The sequence below is a fragment of the Syngnathoides biaculeatus genome, chromosome 16 (assembly GCF_019802595.1).
Source record: "Syngnathoides biaculeatus isolate LvHL_M chromosome 16, ASM1980259v1, whole genome shotgun sequence".
In the NCBI taxonomy this organism is placed as follows: domain Eukaryota; kingdom Metazoa; phylum Chordata; class Actinopteri; order Syngnathiformes; family Syngnathidae; genus Syngnathoides; species Syngnathoides biaculeatus.
Genome location: NC_084655.1, coordinates 6,922,027 through 6,938,974, shown reverse-complemented (window position 1 = coordinate 6,938,974; position 16,948 = coordinate 6,922,027). Strand labels below are relative to the sequence as shown.

The following is a 16,948-nucleotide window of genomic DNA, read 5'->3' as shown; positions in this document are numbered from 1 at the left end:
TGGGACAAGCCGAAAGGAAAAGAAGTGGTTAATACAATTTAGAAAAAAATGACACCTGTACTGTACATTACATGTACTGTAGATTTTTACATTAGATGTTTGAATAAATTACACAATACCTCATTACTTTAAATTAAAAAAAATAATAAAATAAAGGTACATACACATTTGAACCTGATGTGTCTGTTAGTGTAATAAAAATCAGAGAAGACCACATGGACTCAAATGGGCTTTAATGTAAAAATATTGCGACTAGACGTAAACAGCACATACAAAAAGAGAAAAGGGACATTTCATTTCATGGAGAATAATAGGCAGAAGATGCGCTGACCAACCAGTGGTGGTCAGCAGGCACTTGACCAGGGCACACTGAAGACCGTTTAACTCCCTTCAGACAATCAATCATTTAAAAACATGAAAACGAGATACAAAGCAATGCAGGCGGCCATCATTTGCTCAAACTAATTTCCATTTGGGCCTTTTTCTGTGTAGCCGCTTGTCCGACCAGGCTTTGAGTGCAAAATGGCCCCTTTCATCCACCCATAGAGAAAGTTAAAAAAAAGACCCGCACCCTGCAACGCAGCTCATCAGTGAGCTACAACTACCATGTTTAGAAGGATAAACATTGTGCTATATACTATATTTATATATGACAGTCTATTCATAAAGTTGAGCTGTGTTGTTGGATACAGTTCATATTCCAAGACCACTGGCTACAGTCTCTTTGTGGAGTGGCAGGAGTGCATTAGTGGTTTTAGATATGTACGATGAGAGAGAGGGAAGAGGGGGATTACTGGTGGTCCAAAGTGGAATTATGGGATGTAACTTTATTCTACTGGCTTGTGCAAAAAAATTTTTTAGGCCACCACAGGCGCCCATTCACTGGCCTTGCGTCCATACTGTGAAAAGACAAGACGGGAATTCAATGTTTGGTGATCGCAACTGCACAAATTTAACATCCATCAACTCAAACAATGAAGTAATGCAAATATTTCTTTACAGATATTGTAAAAGTACATCTCACAAAAATGGCATTAGAGTCAGAACATGCAAATACAGTCCTGAATGAATAAATATTTCCAATGACTGGCAATTAAAGCTCCCATATTTTGTCTGATCTCCATTACAGTGACTGTAACATGGACTTGGTATAAGAGCCAATTTCATTTAAAAAAAAAAAAAAAAGACTAAACTACCCTGTGAGTTTGCAAATGTTCAGTAACTTTGACCTTTGTGATGACCTACTACAATTTGGCTCCTTTCTTGTCATGAGCAAAACAAAAAGGTGAATATAATTCCACTTCATTTTCTAAAACAGTAGAGCACTTTGAATATTTGCAAAATTCTGTGACCAAGTTGTCAACACTGACACTGCTTTTGTAAACCAGCTCCTTTGTGCTTGCATCCATGTTGTTAGTGTAAACGGTGCACATTGGCGAAGCCATGGACTTCTGTTCTGTCACTCACCTGAATATCGGTGAGTTCTTTGTAGAATCTCTTGGCCAAGTCGGGTCCATTCTGCATGGTTGGGATGTCGTACATCTGAGAAGGTAGGGAGAGGTCAGTGTTTATTTTTGGGACAAGAGAGCACCCAAAAAAAAAAAAAAGAAAAGAAAAAAAAAAAACACACCTGGCCCTTGTAGAGGAGGCTCCCCACGGGACACACCACGCAGGCAGTGCCGGCACCAAACACCTCCAGAACCCGGCCGGTGTCCAGAGCTCCCAACAGCTCCTTCATGCTCATCGTGCGCTCCGTCACTTGGAACTCGTTCTGTATGCGTGTCACAATTTAGGGCTTGTTTCATTGTCATTTTAACATTACACATTGAATTATAATTCATTCGACAAGTGTTGCAACAAACATGTACTGTATACAGTGTTCTATCATTATTTGCGTGGGTTATGTCGCCCACTGCGAATGCTGAAAATCTGCAAGTAATTGATGCACTTTTAAGACGCTGATACATATATATGTACCATATTTTCGTGACCATAAGGCACCTTTAGAAGTCTTTTCTCCAAAACGGACGGTGCGCCTTATAATATGACACAATTTATGTGTGCACCAAGGTCCATAATGTGTTCAACTTACAACCAAACACGCTGGTTACACAGATGGCATACATGCAAACTAGTTTATTTTAGCATGCATGCTACCACATGGTGGCGCTCACGAGGCAGTGAGGAACATTTGCCATCAGAATCAGATTTAATTACCAAGTAGTTAACAAAATACGAGGAATTTTGTCTTCTGCATTGATCGATTCATCTTTCTTTCGTCATTGTTTTGTTTTATTATTTGCTAGTTATGCTATTCTGTTTGCTGTGATGTGATCATTTTAGTTTCGATATGATGCCATGAGTGTGAACAACATAGTGACTAATGACTTGCCTGCACTGTCACTGTGTGGGGGAATGTATGCTTCTTCTATCAATCAATCATCTACCACTTTTCTGGGTCAGGTCACTGGGGAAGTAGCTTTACCAAGGATACCCAGACTTCCCTTTCCCAACTCACTTCATCCAGCTCTTCGGGGGGGATCCCGAGACGTTCCCAGGCCAGCCGAGAGAAGTAATCTCTCCAGCATGTCCTGGGTTGTCCCCCGGGGTCTCTTTCCGGTTGAACGTGCCCAGAACACCTCACCAGGGAGGCGTCCGGATCAGATGCCCCAGCCACCTCATCTGGCTCCTCTCAATGCGTAGGAGTAGCGGCTCGACACTGAGCCCCTCCCGGATGACCGAGCTTCTCATCCTATCTCTAATGGAGAGCCCGGAGACCCTGTGGAGGAAACTCATTTTGGGCGCTTGTATTCGTGCTCTTGTACTTTCGGTCATGAACCACAGCTCGTACATATAGGTGAGGGTAGAAATGTAGATTAACTGGTAAATTGAAAACTTTGCCTTTCGACTTAGCTCTCTCTTTACCACAACAGGTCGATAGAAAGTCCGCATCCCCGCAGACCCGGCATCGATCCATCTGTCTATCTCTCGCTCCATTCTTCCCTCACTCGTGAACAAGAAAAAGATATTTGAACTCCTCCAGTTGAAGAAGGATCTCATCCCCGACCTGGAAAGGCCACACCACCCTTTTCCGACTGAGGACTACGGTCTCAGATTTGGAGACGTTGATTCTCTTCATACTCAGTTGCAAGACGCTACAGTGAGCATTGGAGATCACAGCTTGATGAAGCCAACAGAACCACATCATCTGCAAAGAACAGAGATGCAATTCTGAGACGAGCGAATCGGCTCACGCTCCGGCAGCACCTAGAGATTCTGTCCTTAAAAGTCATGACCAAAATCAGTGACAACGGGAATGAATCCAGCCAGTCTGCCAGCCGTTCCCAGCAGACCTCCACAAAACGTTTGGGCCTGCCACATCGGACCGGCATCTTCCCCCACCATCGGAGCCAACTCAACACCAGGTCGTGATCAGTTGACAGCTTCGCCCCTCTCTTCACCTGAGTGTCCAAGGCATGCGGCTGCAAGTCATGTGACCTACCCTCAAAGTCGATCATTGAGCTGCGATCTACGGTGTCCTGGTGCCAGGTGTACATGTGGACACCCTTCTGCCTGAACATGGTTTTTGTAAGCTTCTTCTGTTTCCATATGTAAAACTGCAATTGTTTCTCACTGCCTTGTGAGCGCCATCATGCGGTAGCTTGCATGCATGCTAACAATGCAATGTGCCTGTGTTTGGTCAGGGATTCGAACCCTGGTCCTCAGAACTGTGAGCCCAACGCTCTAACCACTCACTCAACTGTTCCTCTGTATACATACGCGAGTAATATTTTATTTAAACTCACCCAGGTTCGGGCCAGATCCAGCAGAGAGTGTCTGGTGACTCCGGGAAGGATGATGCCATCCAGAGGCGGCGTCACCAACTCTCTCTCTACATACAAACATATATGATATTTTTTTTTAAACATAAACACGATATCGGAATTTTTAAAAAGTCCACTAAAAATCCCTACAGGCACTCAGAAACATTTATCATTCCCTAATCACTATCGAGGAACTTTTATATGAAGAGAACCATGCTTGCTAAGAATATTAATGTAATATTTATGAACTACATGTGCAGGCGGTTTGTTTGGGTTGAATAACTGAACTAATGAATACAGTCGTTTATGTAACACGGGTTCTTAATTGTGTACATGCAACATGTATGGTGTTGATGCTTTATGATCCTTTCCGTTCTTGTCTCATCTTGTAATGTTCTTTGGTCTTCACTATTTGCGACAGGGCTCAGTCCCCATCCTCAGCCAATCGCAGACATTGAAAATACCGTAATTTCCGGCCTATAACCCGGTACTTTTTCCCACATGCTTTCAACTCTGCGGCTTATGCAGTGATGCTGCTGTTTTGTGCATTTTTGCTAACGGCCGCAGGGGGGCTCTCAAGCGGAAAAGGTCAGAATGAGACGGTGGAATTAATGTGGCGAGGAAGTGACTTTTACCGGTATGTTGTTTTTTTTTTTAACCGGCCCGGTTAGCGGTGCACTAGTGTTAGCACTGCGCTAGTGTTAGCGTTGTGCTAGCGTGTTGCTGTGTCCCAGATTTTCACCATCTTGTTGCTGTGTTACTGCCGTGTCTCAGTGATTTTTACTGGTATGTTTTTTTTTTTCCAAAATGGCCCTGTTAGCGCCACGTTAGCTTGTTGCTGCCATGTCTCAGTGATTTAGGTACTTTTTTTTTTTTTTTTTTTTTTTTTTTTTTTTTACACACCAGCCCTGCGGTGCTGTGTTGCTACTGTTTTTTTTACCGGTATGTTTTTTTTTTTTTTTAACAGCCCTGTTCGTGCTACCATGTTGTTGCTATGTTAAGCTAAGATAAGGTATTAAAACTTTGAAAACTCTTTCTGTGTACCGTCTTTCTTTGTAAATATCTCGTGTTTCAATGTGGGCACTTGCAGCTTTTACACAGCTGTGGCGCATGCATGTACCACATGGTATTTCCTTTACAAATGTACTGGGTGAGGCTTATAAGCAGGTGTGCTCTGTAGGCCAGAAATTACAGTAGTGGTTGAACTGTCTGCTGTCGTGTCATACCTCCATTTTGGTTGGTCCAGTAGATGAAGAGGTTCATGGTGCCGACCTCGGTGATCTCCTCATCGTCGCCGTAGAGCCACAGAACCTGCTGGCAGCCGCGCTCAACTGCCTCATTCTGAACTGCGATGGTTGGACCGTAGTTTCTGAATGACACACACATGAAAAAAGCAACAAAAAAAAAATTTCAACTCTTGAAAATATTATTTGCCACTCAAACTGAATTGTGCCATGAGAATGTTCCCATTGCTGTGTTGAGATTCATTGTTGGCACCGTGCTCTACAGCAGATTTTTCACCATTCCTTTTGGATGTTTTTTTTTTGCAGAACAAAAGAACATTCACTCTGAGTTTAGAGTTGCATGCCTTCAGTATCGTAACATATTGTGTCCTCGTTTTCTATATTTTGCTGCTCCATGTGTGTTAAAGTAGCTGTGGTCTGAAAGTTTAGAATTACCCTTACATCTATTCTAATTTCCCTTAAATGATGTATGTCTATGTCCATTTTCCAATATACTGTATGTTAGCATTGATCAACCTGACTTTCGTAATTATATCGTTTGGCGGAGCATTTCAGTCTTTAAACAGACATTGTTTTAATTGTATTTTCTTTAACGAGCTAGTTTTACAGTTAACTTCAACTGTAACAAATAAACGGCTTGAAGCAAGCATGCTTTACCCCTATTTATAGCACTTTTTATCAAACCAATGTTATGCAATAATCGCCCATTTCTTGACTCAAATACACTGCATAATTGTAGTTTGGATTTGTGTTCGCAATATTTTTTTTATTTTGCAAAGAAAAGCAAATCTGTACGGTGCATTTCATACGCACCGTAAACTCAATGGACGTTACATGATTAAGAAAGAAATATCACTGAAAAGTGGAAGTACTCTTAAAATCTGGATTTGAAAACACTTGGGGCTGACGTGACCTCTGTTGGCAACTTATTCCATTTTTTTGCAGCATAACAGCAAATTGCTGCTTTTGGGGTGGAACTTTTTTTTTTTAAGAAATCCCCACAATATTATGTTCAAATCAGCTATAATGAGTGTTGATTTCACTCATATGTTTGCAATTCATGATTTGGGCTGGTCCCTGTCCTCTCTGAATAGTGGTTTTCCATAGTACTATGTAAAATGCATTTTATGAAGTTTGAAAGTGTTTTAAGTATGCTGGACGGTAAAACTACCCAAAAATGTTTTAAGATGGTAACACTAACATTTTCATCTCTCGCTGCTGTGGCTGGAACTTCACAACTGCGATAAAGAGGCAGATCACAATATTGACATTTAAAGACAGAGAAGTACGACTAATGTTTTGTTTCTAAATATAATAATAATAATAATAATTTCCGGCCTATAACCCGCGACTTTTTTCACTCGCTTTCAACCCTGCCGTTTATGCGGTGATGCGTCTAATTTGTGCATTTTTTCTAACGGCCGCAAGAGGGCACTCGAGCGAAAAAGGTAAGAGTGAGACCGGTGGAATATAAGTGCTGAAGAAGTGACGTTTATCGGTCCAGCCCTGTTAGGCAGTGCTAGGATTAGCCCGGCGCTAGCATTAGCGCAGCACATGGCACTAGCGTTATCGGGGCGGCGCTAGCATTAAACTCTCTGTGTACGTCTTTCTTTATAAATGTGGGTTTCAATGTGGGGACAATCGGCTTTTACACAGCTGTAGCATATGTATGTACCAAATGGTATTTCCTTTACAAATGAACTGGGTGAGAGTTATCACCAGGTGTGCTCTGTAGGCCTGGAATTACGGTAGATACAGTGAAGAAAATAAGCATATGAACACCCTGCTATATTGCAAGTTCTCCCACTTTGAAATCACGGAGGGGTTTGAAATTTTCATCGTAGGTGCATGTCCACTGTGAGAAAGAAAGAAAAATCCAGAAATCACAACATGTGATTTTTTTAACAATTTATTTGTGTGATACAGCCACAAATAAGTATTTCAACACCTGTCTATCAGCTACAATTCTGACCCTCGAAGAACTGTTAGTCCACCTTTAAATGTCCACCTCCACTCCATGTATTATCCTGAATCAGATGCATCTGTGTGAGGTCGTTAGCTGCATAAAGACACCTGTCCACCCCATACAATCAGTAACACTCAAACTTGGAACATGGCCAAGACCAAAGAGCTGTCCAAAGACACCAGAAACAAAATTGGACAACTCAGCACGCCTGGAAAGAGGTACGGATAAATTGTCAAACAGGTTGGTGAAAAAAATCATTAGAAAATTGAAGAAGCTAAACATGAATGGTCAATCTCAATGGGAGTGGAGCACCATGCAAGATATCAACTCGTGGGGTCTCAATGATCCTTTAAAGTTGAGGAATCAGCCCAGGACTACACGACAGGACTTGGTCAATGACCTGAAAAGACCTGGGACCACTGTTACCAAGGTGACTGTTGGTAATACACTAATACGTCATGGTTTGAAAGCACGCATGGCACGGAAGGTTCCCCTGGTTAAACCAGCACATGTCAAGGCCCATCTTAAGCTTAAGTTTGCCAATGACCATTTGGATGATACAGAGGAGTTATGGGAGAAAGTTTTTTTTGGTCAGATGAGACCAAAATGGAACTTTTTGGTCATAATTCCACTAACTGTGTTTGGAGGCAGACGAATGATGGGTTCCATCCAAGAACACCATCCCTACTGTGAAGCATGGGGGTGGTAGCATCATGTTTTGGGAGGTGTTTTTCTGCACATGGGACAGGACGACTGGACTGTATTAAGGAGAGGATGGCCATCTGTATTGTGAGATTTTGGGGAAACAACCTCTTTCCCTCAGTCAAGAGCATTGAAGATGGGCCGTGGCTTGGTCTTTCAATATGAGAATGACCCAAGGCACACAGCCAGGAAAACCAAGGAGTGGCTTCGTAAGAATCATATCAAGGATCTGGCGTGGCCTAGCCAGTCTCCAGACCTAAACCCAATAGAACAATTTTGGAGGGAGCTAAAACTCTGTGTTTCTCAGCGACAGCCCAGAAACCTGTCTGATCTGTGTGGAGGAGTGAGCTAAAATCGCTCCTGCAGTATGTGCAAACCAAACCTGGTGAACAACTACAGGAAACGTTTGACCTCTGTAAATGCAAACAAAGGCTACTGCACCAATTATTAACATCGGTTTTCTCAGGTGTTCAAATACTTATTTGCAGCTGTATCACACAAAATATTTAAAAAAAATCATACATTGTGATTTCTGGATTTTTCTTTTTAGATTATCTCTCTCACAGTGGACATGCACACACGATGAAAATTTCAGTGGGAGAACTTGCAATATAGCAGGGTGTTCAAATACTTAATTTCTTCAGTGTAACTTTGAAGAAAGGTGTTGCAATGTGCAAAGACTAAAACGTATAGTTGTAAAATGTTGTGTCTTAAAACTTTAATTCTACTTTTCATCATCTCAGTGGTCCAGATTTTTTGGGTTGGCAAAAATGATAAACAGCACGAGTTGCATCTCCCCCTTTATATCAAAACCAAGCGCCCATTTTTACATGCCACGGTCATTAGGCATTGTTGCCACTTCATTACTCAAAAGAACTTAGCCCCGTTCTATCAGTACAGAGTGCAGCTACCCGTTAAACTATTCCCACAACTCGAAAAAGTTTACAAGACATTTTTTGGTGACTTTGAGGGCGAGGGGGACTTTAAGCCAAGTTGTGCCCCAAAACAAAACGGGACTCACCCTCCCATCTTGTAGGCGCCGACTCCTCCCTTCCAGGCACGCACGAACGACGGGTCGGCCAGCAGCGACACTGGGTTGAAGGAGCCCGTGGCGAAGTACGGTCCCACCGGGCCCACGATTACGTACAGCAAAGCTTGGCTGGCCCGAGTCACACCCAATGACGGCTGCAATCAGATTGGCAGTCACGTGATGAATTATATACAGGAATAGGACCCTGAGTGACTTACTTCGGTACCGATGAAGGTGGGGCGGATGTAGAGGCTGGCATCCTGGGAGTATGGAACCCATTCCTTGTCCAACTCCACCAGCTTCTTGATGCACTCCAGCAGTTCACCTTTGTCAAAGGTCTGAGGGGGTGTGGGGGTCCGTCAAACAGACACACTGGTGTGCAGAACGCCACGCCGACGGCAACTGGTTAGAACTCACGGGCAGGCAGCTGCGGGCAGCGCTGCGATGCATGCGTTCCATGTTGAGCATTGGCCGGAAGAGACGCACGCGGTCATCCACGCCCCGGAACGCCTTCATGCCTTCAAACAGCTGACATTGCGAAAACAACAACACAGCACCGTAACATCCCAAGCAAAGACAATAGAAGCTTCTTTATGGAATTGACGGAACATTCAGTGTTGCTTCTTTCACTCGCGTCATTTTTGTGCATCAGTTGACAGACTTTTTCCAAGACATCGGAGGTCTATTTTGAATCTGTTCTTATGTGTCTATTAAAAAAAAAAAAAAAAAAACTATTTTAAAAACATTTCATCTGAATGTTTATGAAGAAATAGTTCCAAAATTAGCCAAGGTCATTTTTGTGTTTTCAGAATTTTTGAAAAAGATAATTGATTTACATTAAAAAAGGGCCAATTTTCACTTTAAATTTATGTTTATTTATTTTAAATGTTTTTAGGTGAATGTTACTTACTTTTTGTTTTGACCTTACCTGTTTAATTAGGCAGTGGGACTCAGTGGAGCGCAGAGGCCAAAGCAGACAGTGAAGCGGCGCAAATGGAATGAGTTGCCAACACAAGTGAGGTTAAAAACTCTTATTTTAAACTATTTCCATCTTTTAAATATTTCTTGCACTATACTATGATTGTACTTTTTTTCCTTGTTAAAATCATGTTAAGCACATTGCATTACCTTGTGTATGAACTGTGCTGTGCAAATGAAGTGGCTTTGCTTAATAAAATTGAAATATTTGTTTAATTTATAACAAATTATTAGAAATGAACCAGTTTATTTGTATTTTTTAAATAACTTTTAAAATGGAAAATGAAGTAAATTATTTTTAAAGGAAAATGTAATTTAAATACAATTGAGTTGAATATTTTTTATTAGAAACAAAATGCAAATTCATTCCACTTGAGGTTCATTATATTGTTTTAATATTGTAATTACAAAGCTACATTTAAAAAAAAAAAAGGTAAATTAGTATTTTTGTGTACTAAATAAAAATATTAAAAGAACATTTGAAGTAAAAACCAAAGGCAGACCTTTTATTTTTTAACATTTGAGGCAAATTTAACATTTGTATTAAAAACCTAATGGTTCATTATGTTTGAGGTTAATTTTAATTTTGAAAGAAAACCATTTTAATTTGAGGAATATTTTGGGGCTTTTTCAGCTGTTGTATACTCACAATTGTCTAACACTTATTTTAATGCAAAAAAAAAGTGATAAATGGTATTAAAATAAAAAGGTGCGAGGCTACATATTTAGAAAAAGAAAAAAATGTAATTGCCACACTGATGGTGTAATAGTACACACGCCTGACTTTGGTCTGGACATTGTCAAATCAAATCCTGCTCAGTGATTTTGTCGATATGTGCCTGCGACTGACTGGCGACCACTTCAGGGTGCAGTCTGCCGTTGGCCTGAAGTCAGCGACCATTGTGACGATAAGCAGCTTTGAACGTTTTCCACGGTTATTGGCAATAGCCTGACTGACCTCAATGGAGTAGTGCAGAGCAGAGCTGGCCGGATGCAGCGAAAGGTTCTGGAAGGGTTTGATACAGGGCGCCTCCCAGCCGGCGTCAGCCGACCAGCATACGGTCAGCATGTGGTCCGAGAACTGCTTCCCGAACACCAGCGTGGACGGGTCGGGCTTGGGCGAGCATTTTGGGTTGCGCTCGATGTTGAGGTCGACGGCCTGCGGCGGCGCACCGTCACCGGAACCATAACAACAGTGATTGATTGGAAAACCAGCATGCTTGGATCTTTTTTTTTTTCCCCCAGACAATTATGCCACACGACAAAAAGTACAAGGGCTACACAGGAAATTAATATAACTACACTACAAGATTAAAAGTTTTAATATTACAAGAAAAAATGTCCCTATTCTGTTGAAAAAAAGATAGCCCATTTTCAAGAAAAAAATAACTTAATTGAAAAAAAAAAATTATATTTTCGGAAAAAGTCCACAAAAATTTTTCGGGGGAAGAAAATGTACATTTGAGACGATAAGGGTGTCTGATATTTTCATGAAAAGGTTAAATTCTCAAGAATAATCGGCATATATTTACAATACAAGGGTCTAAATATTTGAGAATTTTTTTTTTTTCCCCTCCGAAGAAGTTACCATTATTTTGTATAATTCTGTGATTGGCTGCTAACCTCTCCACTGAAAATGGGCATCAGCATGCCTGCGACCCGAGAAAAATCTAGAAACTAGCCCACAAATTCGGGTGGGAGGTCGGACAGTTTCAACCAAATGTAACATTACATCAAGAAAGAAAAATTCCATTCAGTTTCATTTTTCTAGAGAAATCTCATTGAAAAAAAGTTCATAGTCATTCAGTGAAAAAGTTGCATTTTTAAACAATATTATTTTTCCTCCCGAAATATACAACTTTTTATCCGAAAACCCTTTTCCTCGTAACATTCTTGTACAGTACAACATAGCCCGCCCCCAACAAAGACAAAGTTCAACTTTACTATGCTAAAATTCCAACTTTAATCTTCTGGTGCCTTTTCTTTTCTTTTCCAGTGTAGCCCGAATACTGTGTCACACATCATAAAGACACGTGCTTCAATTATGAAGAATTAAACAAGAGAGGAGAGAGCGTGAGGAAAAGCACAATGTCAGATTACACAAGGACACAGCAAATGTTCCCGTGATACTTCGCTGCACGTTACCTTGAAGGAGCTGGTGAGGCGGCGCGGCGCCAAGGCCACAGGAAGTGTTTGACGCAATCTTCTTTGGGCCACCTGAACCGCACACAAAAGTCATCAGAGGTGAGTTTGCTCCGTGCGGCGCGCTTGATCAATCAGCTTCCAGGGTGTCACACTTACGCAAATAGAAACCTGACATCATCATGAAATCATCACGTGTGTGTGTAAATATGATCAACTGACATCAATCAACATTGTCAGCTGATTTGACTTGTTGACTCAAAAAAAAAAACTTGAGCATGAAATTAATTTCACTCAACACTTCTAAATGTATACATTTTACAGAAAACTGTTATAATGTCATGACAATAAAGTAACATTCTTTTAAGAAAATAGTTGCAATCCTTACATAAAACAAGACATATGGAAAATCACTTATTTTCATAATGTTTTGTTTTTCTAAAGAAAAGTGGTATTAGTATTATATTATTAAGGTCATAGTTCAACAAGCAGGCAAAGATATATTTGAAGAAGCGTACTTCAAAACAAAAACTTTATTCTTTTAATATTAAGTTGATTTGGTACAAAAAAATATAACTATTCCCCCCTTTCATTGTGGAATAAAAAACAAAATTTATTTTGTATTACCGTAATTTCCAGCCTACAAGCCATGACTTTTTTCACACGCTTTCAACCCTGCGGTTTATGTGGTGGTGCGGCGCTCAACAGTCTGGGGTCTCCACTGTCATATTTTACACTTCATTACACACCACAAGTTTTATCCATATTAATATTGGTTTTTTATTAAATGCTGCCTGAGGGATCAAAGGTCATGGCATTCAATATTGGTTTTTGGCCTTGTCGCTTATATCCAGTGATCTCTCGAGATTCTTTGAAGCTTTTGATATTTTGGACCATAGATGATGAAATTCCCAAATTCTTTGACATTGTATGTTAAGGAACATTAAACTGTTTGACTAGTTTTCTCACACACTTGTTTACAAAGAGGTGAACCTCGCCCAATCGTTGCTAGTGAATGTTGCTTGTGAATGACACAGCAATTCAGGGACACTCCTTTTATACCCAATCATGGCATCAACTCAACTTTCTTTTTAGCCACCTGTCCTGGCTTTTTTGGAACGTGTTGGAGCCATAAAATTCCAAGTTCATGATTATTTGCTAAAAAAAAAAAGTTGATCCATTTGTCTTTGCAGCGTATTCAATTAAATATAGGTTGCACATGATTTGCAAATCATTGTATTCTGGATCTACTTATGTTTAACACAACCTTTGAATTTCATTAGAAAATTTTAGTAAGTTAGAAAGGGTTTGTAAAGCTTGTATGCAAATGAGCGTGTCACACTTGTTTTCAACCGCAATGTTGTATGTGGATGATGCAATTTGGATTAACGTTGTAGTCATTGTTGCAGGGTGACGTCGTTACAGAACGTTTTTATGAAGAAAATTAATAGATTTTCTATTAGTCGAAATCGCCGAGAGCAACCGCTGCTCGCCTAACAGTTAACTTGAAACTGGCTGTTTATTCATCTTTCGTGATATTCCAGAATATTTTCACAACCACAATTGTGTAAAAAAAAAGAACAAAAACTGAAAATTACCTCACTAAATAATAAGACATTTGATTCTTAAAAACGGATTAGGGACTCGATGTATTAGTATAGATTAACGTCTCTCTTTTACTTGACTAAATCAATGGAATGTACTGTGGGTTGCGCAGCGTCGGCTCGCTTTAAAAGGACATTCCATCACTGTGTCTGAAGATATAAAGATTGTTAAGCACGCCGAATTGAAGAAGGAACAATGACTATTCTCAGGCACGGTTTCTTTCGCATCGCCGAGTCTTCACTTTTGTGCTTTTGGGCAGAATCTCGAAAATTCTCGAATTTACGACTGGGATTCCGACCAATGTCACTTGTTTTCTACCTCGGCGGTGCTGTGGTAGGACTCAGAAGCTCAAGCAAGGGTTTTTAAACCTTATCTTTATTTGCTAGCTATCGGCGACCTTAAAAGTGAAGCATTAACTCAACGAGGTCAATAGATAATGACGACATTGTTCGCCTTTGGACTCACCGACCGGAAGGCTGCCATCTCCGCGCTGTTGCTGTGTGCTCACTGATTATTTACTCGTGTGGAACCAAATACGTAATAGTTCCGCTTTTCATAGTCACATCTTCAGACGCTTGATGGCAATGAATAAACACCTTCTATCATACAAGATAATGAAAAACATTTGAATTTTAACTTTGAATAAAGTGCTTCGAGTGTGTAATGAGATTTGAGATTATAAAAATACAGATTGTTGTTTTTCCAAATTGTATTGAAAATTGCAACGAAGGAGTGTCTCGGGCATCACTTCTGATTGGATTCAGCAGTTTAAGAGCTGACACCTGATTGGCTGTTGGAGGGGAGGGTGCTGACTGTCAGATAAGAATCCCGATGAAAGACCTCCACCCCCCTAACTTTAAACAAATCTTTCGTTAAATCATTACAGCCATACAGTATTTTAATGCATTTTTAAAGTTGGCAATAGAGTTCATATTTTAGATACCTGCCCTAAAATAACACAAGGTGAAACTTGTCAAATACTATAAAATCAATGGTGAATTTAAAGTGCCACTGTCATGAAATGGTTAATTTTTAGTATGGTATTAATGAAAAAACGGCGGCTGACATGGACCCATGCGTTTTTCCACCACAAAACATGTTTTTGACGTATACAGCTTTTTGTAACTCCCGCCATGAAAATCCTCTTGGGGAATTTGTTTTCGAGAAGAAGCAGGAAGTGACGTAAAGGACAGACCTCAAGTGGACTCGTTTGTTTCCATTAGTTTTCCATCCGGGAAGGTAGCTCGTTGTTCCTACGTGTTAGCCAAAATGCCAGCTCGTTGCATTGCTGGACATTGCTTGAACACTCGGGAGGATGGATTTCCCCTTCATGAGTTTGCAAGAGACTGGTTCGTCGTGAAAAATTGATCGCACGGGTCCAGAGGATGAGAGCTTCATGGGTTCCAAATGACAGGTAGGTGTGTATACAGCTACTAAAAAAATATAATAGTTTGGGGCGGACCACGTAATCCGTCTCTCGTAACGTAACAAAAGATCCACGTATTAAATGTGTCGATGTGCGCGTCGGATTGCTGCATCGCTTCGCCAGCGAAGCACACAGGCTCCTGGACGGTGCCAGCTCTGAAGAACGCTGCCACAATGCAGCACTCAGCCACGTGCGACGACAACGCAATAGAGGGCCCCGGCTCGACGGTGTTGTTCATCATGTACTGCGGCGTCTATGAACAGTTTTGTGGTGAAAAAACGCATGGGCCCATATTGGCTGCCGTTTTTTTCATTAATAACTTACTAAAAATCATCCATTTCATGACAGTGGCCCTTTAAAGCTCAACCAACATGCCTGTATACATTTTAAAATAGGTATTGTTATGAAAATTACATATGATATTATTCACTTCAATGTCTATTAAAAAAAAAAAAGAAGGGGGGGGGGACACTCCGACCTGCAAGACAGTACAATAAATAAATCCTACTAAATTTGGACCGAATGTAGTGAATACTCGACATGGGACGCCCCTGGTGACGACTCCTGTGGACTAAAGCCATCATCTGTGTAATCTTAGTACCCAAATTGGAGCCGTATTCGTTCGAGTTGAAGCTGCACGGCCTAGCCTAGCCTAACCTTGCTCGATAACATCAAGCAACCTATGTAATCGAATATTTGCTGAGGAGGTAATCATCAAACATTAGTACTTACACGACCGGCAAAACCTTTGCTTCGTTTACAATGAGGACCGGGAGTACTGAGTAGGAAGTTGGCAGGTAGAAACGTCAACTTAAAGTGGGACTGTCATCCCTATAAACATTCTAAAATAGATATTGTAATGAAAAATACATATAACAGCATTCACTTCAATGTCTATACGAAAAAATATATGTGAGCGGATCGTGCGTCATCCATGCCCAAAGTTGGGCAATTGAGTGTCCCTCGACATCCAAGTAGTCGCCATATTAGTCGCGTCATCTGTCCTTGACGTCACCGTCACTTCCGCTGTTGAAAACGCGCAGTGCCTGCTACTATGGAAGGCAAACAACATAGATATTCGGATTTTTCCGACACCCCTTCTGACACCGAAGCTCTTTTCGAAAAGGACAACACCATACAACGGAGTGAAATTACCGGGGCAATATTGCAATATTGTTTTGAGCCCTCAGGGCAATATTACACTATTGTTTCAAGCCATATTCAGATGATATGCGATCACGGCCAAACCGCATCCCCGTCCGATCCACTTCCGCGGCGGAGATGAGCCATCGCGGCTCATCGCAGCCGGCCGGTATGGCTTATGACAGAGCCGAGCGGTGCTGCTTTAGGGGGGTGCTCACAGACGCCGCAGTACTGAGCAACACAGTCGAGCCGGGGTGCTTTATGCGCGCACGTGACTGAGTAACGCATTCTCGGCTGGGTTCTTCAGAGCCGCCCCCGTAGCAAAGCCCGACGCGCAGCCTTCGCAGAAGCTGTGACCGCCGTGGTGGCATATAATGGAGCCGTGCTGCTTTTAGGGGATGTTCAAAGCCGCCGCAGTACGTGATGAACAATATCGAGACGAGGCTGAGAGAGACATTGTTGGCTGGGCGACGCGCACTTCGACACATTTCATACGCGGATCTTTTGTTACGTTATGAGAGAGACCGATTACGTGGTCCGCCCCAAACTATTATTTTTTTTAGTAGCTGTATACACACCTACCTGTTATTTGGAACCCACGAAGCTCTCGTCCTCTGCACCCATACAATCCATTTTTCACAACGAACAGGGTCTCTTTCAAACTTATAAAAGGTAATTCCATTCTCCCGAGTGTTCAAGCAATATCCAGCAATGCAATGAGTCGGCATTTTGGCTAACACGAAGGAACAACGAGCTACCTTCCCAGAGGTAAAACTAATGGAAACAAACGAGTCCACTAGGGTGTGCCACTGTCCTTTACGTCACTTCCTGCTTCTTCTCGAAAACAAATTCCCTGAAAGGATTTTCATGGCGGGAGTTACAAAAACC

General features: G+C 41.3%; 2 protein-coding genes across 6 annotated transcripts in view; one reads left to right on the top strand and one right to left on the bottom strand.

The window, feature by feature from the left end:
• Positions 1-216: 216 nt before the first annotated feature.
• Positions 217-14,152, bottom strand: bcat2 (branched chain amino-acid transaminase 2, mitochondrial). 4 transcript variants are annotated; one of them, XM_061847023.1, is made up of 11 exons: positions 13,957-14,119; positions 11,890-11,961; positions 10,703-10,903; positions 9,184-9,294; positions 8,985-9,104; positions 8,758-8,921; positions 5,051-5,193; positions 3,807-3,892; positions 1,631-1,771; positions 1,468-1,542; positions 217-899 (listed from the first exon to the last, which is right to left on the bottom strand). In XM_061847023.1, the coding sequence occupies exons 1-11, from the start codon at positions 13,972-13,974 to the stop codon at positions 858-860; spliced, it is 1,173 nt and encodes a 390-aa protein (XP_061703007.1). In that variant the 5' UTR covers positions 13,975-14,119; the 3' UTR covers positions 217-857. The 4 variants fall into 4 exon arrangements, 2 of the variants coding, with proteins under 2 accessions (XP_061703007.1, XP_061703008.1); XR_009798893.1 differs by lacking the exons at positions 217-899; positions 1,468-1,542 and adding exons at positions 2,519-2,779; positions 2,926-3,208 and having other exon boundaries at positions 1,632-1,771; positions 13,957-14,152; XR_009798894.1 differs by lacking the exons at positions 217-899; positions 1,468-1,542 and adding exons at positions 2,519-2,779; positions 3,068-3,208 and having other exon boundaries at positions 1,632-1,771; positions 13,957-14,149.
• The window catches only part of LOC133514916 (potassium voltage-gated channel subfamily A member 7-like), a 20,864-nt gene continuing 15,768 nt past the window's right edge, over positions 11,853-16,948 (top strand). The window contains exon 1 of one of the 2 annotated variants that reach the window (XM_061847022.1): positions 11,853-11,988. The gene's annotated coding sequence lies outside the window, so the exon portion shown is untranslated. The remainder of the gene's footprint in view (positions 11,989-16,948) is intronic. The other variant, XM_061847021.1, reaches the window with a different exon arrangement.

Excerpts from the sequence above, each read along its gene's own strand:
- bcat2 (XM_061847023.1), bottom strand. Across the intron at positions 9,295-10,702 it reads CTCTGCACTACTCCATTGAG|CTGTTTGAAGGCATGAAGGC; the intron begins GTCAGTCAGGCT and ends TCGCAATGTCAG. Across the intron at positions 5,194-8,757 it reads GGCGCCTACAAGATGGGAGG|AAACTACGGTCCAACCATCG; the intron begins GTGAGTCCCGTT and ends TGTGTCATTCAG.